Below are 8,780 nucleotides of genomic sequence, written 5' to 3'. Positions count from 1 at the left end.
AGCTGGACATGACACGTTCCCTAGGGGGTTTCCTGGCGTCTCTCACCTGTGGGCCTCGTGCACAGGTAATCACCTGGGGTGCTAGAACCCACCTGGAATCTGGTCCCCAACACCGAGCAGGGATCAAAGGACAGTGTTGACTGGACCTGGGCTCTCCTAAACCCACGAGAGCCCCTCTGTGCCACACCAGCATTCAGTAAGTTTGCACAGTGACAGGAAAGAGACAAAGAACACAGGAGTTTCAAGGGAGAAGAATTTACTGTGATTTACAGGGGGAATGACAGGCTGGTGACCAGCCACATGGCAGCTACCACTGAAAGCAAAATTTCTTACTACTGAAATCAGGAAACTCGGTTGATTTCAATAAAAACTGTTTTCCTCAAAGGAACAAGGCATTAAAGTTGAGACTATGAAAACGAACGATTTTTTAAAAAATTCCTTTCAAAAATTTGCATATCCTTATATTCCTTATGAATAGAAAGTCATTTACATTTCTTGACTTCCAGTGGGTAAAAGGATGGGGGGCTAACTTCCACAGGGCAAAGGAGGTTGCCATCTGCTCCCGTGCTGGGTTCAGGCGGGACATGTGGAGTCCTCCAGGATTTTCTTCAGGATGCCCTTGGTGTCCTGGGCGACCAAGTGAAGCATCCTCTTGTGTGTCACTCGTGCAAACCAGCGGACAGCACGGGGACCGAGCCACGGGACCCAGCGGAGCAGGCGGAGCAGCATCTTCATCACTGAGCAGGTGGCCAGGCGCAGTCTACAGTCTGCTCTGCGGAGACCACACAGATCCTGGGACCTCAGGAGGGTCCTGTACTCTGACACCACCCTCCCGGTGCTCCAGGCCACCTGCAGGAGGGAGTCGTCATCTATGCCAAAGCACCCCCGGTAGACCCGCAGATACTGCTCCAGGTCGTCGGCACCACAGCTGCCAAGGGTGTCCTCTGGACAGTTTTGCAGAACTCTGGTCTTCAGCGAGGCCACTTTCTCGTTAATGGTCTCCTTACACGCATAGGACATGGCCTCCAAGGGCCCACTGCACCGGATGTTGAAGATGTCGATCCTCAGCTTCTTCCTTAGATCTGGGAAGTCATGCAAATCGGGGTCGAGGCTAGATACCAGGAAGATGGGGGGTTTGTGCACCCCTTCCTTCTGGAGAGTCTCCAGGATATTCTCCTGGATGTTGCGCAGGAGGAGGCCCCGGGAGAGGGGGGTCGTGCTGAGGTCCCTGTCCACCTTGGTCCAGATGACGTAGAACCTCTTCCCCATGCCCTGGATGGTCTTGGCCAGCCTCACGTGGTGCAGGCTGAACTGCTCGGACGCGATGAGGAGGAAGAGGTCGTACTGGCTGTGCTGCAGCTCTCTCAGGTAGTGGTCGAGGCTCTGGTCTGAAGCTCCCATGCCCGGGAGGTCCCACAAGAACACGTTGGGGAAGCTGGGGGAGGTGTACCTGGCCGGGGTCAGGGTGGTCCTCACCACCCCGGTGGGAGCCGAGGCCGCGTCCTCATGTCCGATCCCTCGCAGGGCGTTGACGAAGGACGACATACCATTGCCGGAGTCCCCCATCACGGCAAGGCTCACCGGGGCCCTGGAAGCCATCTCCACCACCTTCCTGGCTATGGCGACCACTTCCAGCAGCTGCCCTTCCTTCACGGCCTTCTCCAGATCCCTGCTGACCTCCAGTGGTACGCCTCCGTCTCTGTGATAGGACACTCCAGATGTGAAGGAGGCAGACAGGGGCGTGCGATGGGACACCAGGTCTTCTTCCATGTTGGCCAGCAGAGGGGCCACCTGAGGAGCAGAGGGGCACGTGGGTTAGGAAGGGTGTGTGCGACACGGGAACCGATGCACTTCACACTCAGTGCAGGATTCCAGGTCCACTAGCAAAGAAACACTGAGGACACTGATGGCAATGGAGCGGGCAGAGCGGGCACTGGGTGACGTGCACATCACCAGCGGTCAGGAGAGCCTGAGCCCTGCTCTGCAGCTGTCACGGCAACGGCTGGCCGTGAGGAGGACTGGTGAGGGGACCAGGGCAGGAGAGGGTCAGCCAGGCCCCTCGTCGTGGGCAGGCCACACCCCTGCCTCTCTGCGGATGGGAGGGGAGGGCTGACCACTGCACCCACCAGCTCTCCGCACCCAGGCACTCAGGGGGAGGCCGCCGGGGTCCTCCCTGGGCTGCCAGTCTGCATCAGGAGTAGTGAAGTTACTTTTCATTCACACTGTGAAAGTGGCTTTTTTACTCTCAAGTGTTTTTTTTTGGCCAAATTGGGACATTATGGTGAGTACCTGTCACATACCCACTTCAGTGGAGACGTGGACACAAACTTCCCACATAATTTCAAGTTAACAACCATTTTCACTATCCTGGGGTCTCCTGAAGTGGCTGGAAACCTGTCCTGGCCTCACCCCATGACCTGATGCTGCCCCACGAGGTCCACTCTTCTATCTCTGGGACATGGCTCACAGCCTCAGCAGGGGCTCCCTTCTTTCCCCCAGCTCTGTGAACATTTCCCCTCTCCTCGTACTTCCTGGGGGAGCCCCTGCCTGCTCAACATGCTCCCCACACCTGGTCCCCACACCTGCTGCCACTCATCCAGTCCCAAGGCCTGGACTCTGCTTCCCACGGAGGGGAGGGTGGGGACCTGCCCAGTGCTGGAGGCTGCACAGGCTCCTTGGAGCACCCAGGTGAGTTTCTGCCTGCGAGGTGCGAGGTCCTCTACCCACCTCCCAGGGATCGCGGGGGGTTTTCACTACAGGCGACATGCAGGCACGCTGCTCCCGCGCTGAGGACTCTCTGGTCCTGTGAAGACACCTGAGGAAGTTGTTCCTCAGGGAATTCTTCTAGCCCCTCTCCTACTTAACACAACCACAAGGAGGTCACGTGTCTGTGCGTTTGTCTGGGCTCTGTCCGTTGTGTGCCTCCTCTCATTTAATCTTCTTCAAGCTCAACTAGAAAAGTGTTATCAGCGCCCCTGATGAAGGAGAAGAAGCAGAGTTAGGACTGAATCCCGAGGCCCCATCAGTCTGTGCCCGCGACAGGGATGCCATGTTTCCACGGCTCCGTCCCGAAGGCGCACGGTGTTGTTTGACAGAACTGGCGCCTGCTGGGTGCTGAGACACTTCTCTGGGGACAGTGCCCGCTTACTGCAGGGGGTTCGCGCTCACCCTTACCAGGACGCATGTTTCGTAATTGAGGAGAGAGTGGAAACCAGTGTTTTCTGAGCCTCCTATTCTCATTCCAACGCTGGTTTCCAGTGGTGCAAGACAGCTCTCTCCACCTCAGTTACGGTGCGTTCCTGTTGCTGACTGCAACACTCAGTGCCCACAAGGAGGAAAAGTCTATTTTGGCTCATAGTCTGTAGTGTTTCAGTCCATAGCTGGGTGCCTCCGAGGCAGGGAGACACGGGAGAGAGACATGGCGGGGGAGAGAGAGCTCACGGCAGGGAGCGGGAAGCAGAAGGATCAAAGTGGGGCTGGAGGGCCCAGGCCAGCCCCAGTGCCCACCTCCTCCAGCCAGGCTTCCCCTCCCAACACTGCAGTGAGCTCTGAACCCATCAGTGGATTAATCCACATCCCCCCGTGAAGTCACTTTCCAAAGCCCCACGTACAATCACAAGACTCCCGGGACCTCCTGGTAAGTGGAGAACCAGTCAGCTCTGCCCTGAGCCTACCAGCACACGGGCTGAGAATCAAATGTCCTCCCCCTGCATGTTAGCAACTGGGGACCGAGGTCTCAGCATGCCCTGGGAGGATGGCCGCATGCATACAGCACATATAGGGGATCTCCTTCTGTCTTGTGTTTGAAAGCAAATGTTTTCACTGATTTGCTTTGTTCTCACTGTTTTGCTCTATTCAGTATTCTGTCTTGATAGGTTTTATAATGTTCTGTTTTTGGTTTGATCTTGCTATACCTGATTGAATGGACAGCTATTGTGAAGATAACGAGATATACTGTGGCACCTATCACTGTTATCCCTGTGTCCTGCTGTGAGGTTCTGTACCAACTTCACTGCATCCAGATTGCCTTTGTTCTGTCTTGTTCTGTTGTATTTTACTACCTTCATATAAAAAAAGAGAGACTCGGGACATCTAGATGTAAACCACAACATCACTTTAGCCCCACTCCTCAGAGCCCACCATTCCAAGGACTTTATACCCATGAGGAGAGGGAGCTGTCTAGTGAAATTATCACGGATTTTGCCAGAGTCCAGAGGGAGGGAGAGCTATGGGGGAAAGCACAGCACACCTCAAATAGGCTTTGGAGCTGCACACCCCTGAGGCCACTGGCCACACTACCTGGAGTCTTCCAAGGGTCCCTGTGACGGTCCCAGGGGCCACAGTTTGTGCAGCCTGTGGTGGGACGGCAGGGTACCTGATCTGGGTGGAGGGTGAGTGGCGTGGTGTCAGGGTGGTGCAGAGGCAGACTGGCTCATGGAAGCCAGGTGAGTGGGATCCAGGACAAGGTCCGAGATGGGGAGATCCTGAGATGGGAGGAGTGAGGAGAGGAAAAGGGCTCGTGGTCGCTAATAACGTTCTGTTCTCACGCCTCGATCTGGTTCCCTGGTCTGTGGTCAGGTTCCAGTCCAGTGTTTGGACCCCGCAGAAGGGCAGCCCTGCATGGTGAAATTCTGCTCAAGAGAGTCAAAGGAGACAGCAGGGGGCAACCAAGAACTAAGCCTTGCAAACCAGGAACTGATCAGGTTCTTCCTTCCCTTCTTTAAGGTGATTTTCTGAGCACCTGACCCAGCAATGTAGAACTGACCATCGAGCCCAGACACAGCTGCCTGTCCTCATGAATCACGGCAGCATTCATAGGAGCTGAGACTCAGAATCAGCCGAGGGGGCCATCCGTGGACACGAGTGAAGACAATGTGACATTCACATTCACACACACACACACACACACACACACACACACACACACACACACGATGGAAGATCATTCAGCCCGGCAGAACAGTGAACTCCTGTCATTCACAAAGAAGCGGGTAGAACTCAAGGACACTGAGTGAAGTGAACCATGCACAGAAAAACAGACAAACGTGGAAGAAAACCCGCCACTCTATTTGTCTATAAATAAAGTGATACCTCGCAAGAGCCAGTTTTTCCAAAGTAGATAAAATACTTGAATCATCTGTTGTAAAAGTCCGGGCTCTCATATGTACCCAAGGCTCTCTGTCCCCACCGAGAAAATCAGTAGAAGCAGGTGCCACACCCTGCCCTCTGTTTCCAGACTCTGTCCAGGTGCACAACACCAGGCACAGGGAGGTGACAGGCGGCCCTGTGCCTCCACGCTGGCGGGTGGATGGGTTCCATGCACCAACAATATTGTCACACTGTGCCGTGCCTTAAGGTTGTCACAGGGGGCCCCTGTCGTGAACACCCCATAAGCAGAGCAGGTCAGACCTAGACTTTCCTGCTCGGGAGGCAGGGGTCCCCCTTTAGTGTCTTTACATTAGCAGAAGTTCTTGCCACGGTGCAGTTCAGAGCTTTGCACTTACCTTCAGAAAGCTGAATGTAAGCGGGTGTCTCTGGCTTTTCCAGAAAGGCATCCACTTCCTGGGAGAAGGTCACAACCTTCAAGTAAAGGGCTTTCCTTCTGGAAAGACCCAAATACATTCAGAAATGAGGCATGAGGCGAGAAGGGCTGAGGTCCTAGGAAAAGCCGACCATCAGGAAGGGAAGCAGAGCAGCCAAGGACAGGCCGAGCTGCCAGCCGGGCTTTGCTTGCAGACCTGGACCCCTGCGTGGCTCTGGCTCCCTGCTGTGGTATATCTGTGTCTGAGAGCTGCCTGCTGGTCTCACAGGAGGGGACACAATGGCAGTGAGGCCAGCTTTCAGTTTCTGTTCCCGGAAATGAGCAGTTTCCAGGAGTCTGCAGGAGAGTTCCCACACTGTCCATCAGGAGGGGTGAGAGAGCTGCAGGGCGGGCACCAGCTCCACTCAGGGCTTCCTAAGGCAGCCTGGGGAACCTGCAGCTGAGCACAGGCTGGCCGACTCCTGAGCCTGACCAGGCTGCTCCGCAGCCCCACCCGGGACACCAGGTCAGAGGGAGGACCTTGTGCAAGGCCACCGTCCAGACCCTGAGAGGCCCGCCCCTGTGACAGCTGCGGATGCAGTCTGTCCCCTGTGGCTGTTGTCTCCTGTGCCCTGCACCTGCTGCCTCCACCACACAGCTGGGCTCAGCCCCAGAGCTGTCATCCGCCTGGGACAAGAGTCTTGCTCCCCCAAGATAAGCTGAGCGCTGACCTCAGCGTCTCCAAAATGGCAGCTCCAGCCTCAAACTCTCCCGCTCCCTGTGACTGATGGGCACTGTTGGGCGAAGTGTTTGTTCAGAGGATGCCCCGGGCCCCTACCTGGCTGGGCATGGAGGTGGCGTCTGCCAGGGGAGAGGGCCCCCTGGTTCCCAGGTGAGGGGGTTGCTGGACAAGGCGTTGGGTTCTGAGCGTGCTCTGTGGACCTGTGTGGTCCAGCTGCCTCCTTTCTGATCCTGGAACTTCCCCATCTCTAGGGCTCACGCTGGCCCCTGCGGTCCCCTCCCTCACCCATGCAGTTCCCTCTGAGGGAAGGACGCCACAGCCACTCCTCCTCAGATCCCTGGTGCAGAGGCCCACAGGACAGCCCAGTGGGGTCCCAGGCTCTCTCAGCTCCTGGCCACCCCATCACCACTGTCTGGACCCTTCACGTGGCCACACACTCCAAGTCCCATGTCACACTCTGCGTTTCCCTCCATTTCCCATCTGTGCTGACTGACCGACCTACACAGAGGGCAGGACAGACCTCAGGCCCCCACGCCACCCTGCAACCTTCCCCAGCAGCAGGGCCAGCTCCCCAGGGAGTGTGTGCATGGGCCTCGGGCTGGGACACAGGGTTTGTGAGTCAGTTTTCTGGGTTCAGGGGCAGATTTCAAATGTTGGTAACTTGTGCAACCCCTCAGGGGCTGTGAGATTTCAAAGGTGACTGTGCCAGGCCTGATTTCTCCTTTCCCTCAGCAGGACAACCAGAAGCCCTTTGCCAGAGGATTCTTTGTGGATAGAGGTGGAGATAGGTAAGCAGTCAGTGAGGAGAGGACCAGGCCGCCCCACCTTTGCAGGAAGCCAGCAGAGGACAGGAGCTCTGTATATCCAGGCTGCCCTGTCCTTGACACACTGATAGGGACAGTTGGATGAACATCCTCTGTGAGCACCTGCAGGGGCGGCAGGCAGGGAGAGTTAGAGGAGTTAAATGGGGGAGGGGAGGGGCAGAGAAATAGAGCCAGAGGGGAGAGAGCCAGAGGCAGAGAGGGAGTCAGGACAGAGAGGGAGACAGAGCTGATCAGGCCCCAGCCTGGCTACCAGGGCTCAGCTCCCTCCTGCCGCCTTCCTCCACCCCCAATTAAGCACAAAAGCAACCAAGTGGGTGTAGAGAGCCCACACTGACTCCATTTCGTCCCGATGCATCGGGTCAGCGATGTTATGGAAAATGTGACAACATGAGGTCCTCTAAGGTCAAGAAGCCAATAAGTTATATAGTCTGAGCATGTGCAATTTGAGTTTCTTTGCTCTATATCTCAACAAAAGCTGTTTGCTCAGGCTGGCGGGGCAGCAGCCATTCTGCTGAGCCTTGGTGTGTGCGACCCTTTATTTTCCCTTTGCTTGCAGAACCCCAGCAGGTGAGAAGAAGGCTGCAGTATAAAACCTCCCGCAGCATATCAGATACACGCCCCTGTGTGTGAGCCCCAACAACCTGCTCCTGCCCTGTCAGTACACTGGAGCGTGCGCGCACCCAAGGCCGTCCTGCTGTGAATCTCATGGGTCATGGGCGGGCCCCAGACAGCACAGAGGCCACAGCACACTCGTCCTAGAATGCACCCTTGCGTGGGTTAAGGGAGGGCTGATGGCCACATCCGGGTCTCAGAGCCCAGGACAGCCCTCGCTCTGGCAGCTCTCCGGTGGCGACAGCCATGTGCCAGGGAGGCTGAGAGCACACTTGGTGCTTCCTGCTATCTCCTTCTCTTTGTCCCAACAAAGCCACCTTTCCCTATTTCCAACGAAGTGATTTTTCGAACCCTAGAGAAGGCTCTGCCCTTGCCAGGCAGAACCACATCAGGGGCCCAGATTGTCCTGGTCCACACAAGGCCTCCCCTGCCCCAGGCTCTCATGGCTGTCTCTTGCAGGTTGAAGAGAGGGAAGAAGATGACTTCTGTCCCTGCTCCCGTTGTCTCCATAAGGGAAGGGGTGGTTACAATTTCATAAGACTCTGGACTCTGGCGGGGGATGCAGGGCTGGTCACCCTGAGTGTGGGACACAGCGTTGACTGCCTAGAGATAGCGCTGTCCCCGGAGGAGGAGAGCCTCCTGGCTCAGGGAGATACAGGCCACTGGCCAGAGAAGGCGTCTCGCCACTACCGAGGGGCCAGGGCGGCTCTCTGGTCCCTTTTGATGCCACCCCCACATAGGGTGAGTACCTCTTCAGAGCTGGGCAAAGAGGACCAGGGCAGAGAGAAGAGCTCAAAGTGACCCACGGCCACTGCAGAGGAAGAGAGACACACACAGACTAGATGGTGAGAGCCAGAGGAGACTCACAGGGTACTGCTCTGTCCCGGGCCCTGCTCCTGGACGTCCAGGTCAGAACTGCCTCCCTCCTGAGGCTCTCGGTCTGCCTGGAGGTTTGGCAGTGCGAGTCTCGGGGCCCCGGAGCCCCAGCACTGCCCCAGCAGCATCTAACCTCCTCTTGCCCTCTGAGTCACTGTTACTCTGGAAATTAGCAGAGATTCCTCAAAAACTAAAAGCCTCTCTG

General features: G+C 56.5%; 1 protein-coding gene across 3 annotated transcripts; it reads right to left on the bottom strand.

Annotated features, from left to right (window-relative positions):
- Positions 1-239: 239 nt before the first annotated feature.
- LOC100729512 (immunity-related GTPase family M protein 1-like) lies at positions 240-8,706 on the bottom strand. Of its 3 annotated transcripts, none has more exons than XM_013146723.3 (3): positions 8,567-8,706; positions 2,728-2,975; positions 240-1,791 (listed from the first exon to the last, which is right to left on the bottom strand). In XM_013146723.3, exons 2-3 carry the CDS (start codon positions 2,764-2,766, stop codon positions 574-576), a joined length of 1,257 nt encoding a protein of 418 aa, XP_013002177.1. In that variant the 5' UTR covers positions 2,767-2,975; positions 8,567-8,706; the 3' UTR covers positions 240-573. The 3 variants fall into 3 exon arrangements, with proteins under 3 accessions (XP_013002177.1, XP_005001336.1, XP_013002175.1); XM_005001279.4 differs by lacking the exon at positions 8,567-8,706 and adding an exon at positions 5,505-5,858; XM_013146721.3 differs by lacking the exons at positions 2,728-2,975; positions 8,567-8,706 and adding an exon at positions 5,505-5,860.
- Between the last annotated feature and the right edge of the window lie 74 nt (positions 8,707-8,780).

This window comes from Cavia porcellus, unplaced genomic scaffold, assembly GCF_034190915.1.
Source record: "Cavia porcellus strain 051 isolate PalLab524CR breed Dunkin Hartley unplaced genomic scaffold, mCavPor4.1 scaffold_19, whole genome shotgun sequence".
NCBI lineage: Eukaryota > Metazoa > Chordata > Mammalia > Rodentia > Caviidae > Cavia > Cavia porcellus.
This window is presented reverse-complemented; position numbering and strand designations above follow the sequence as displayed.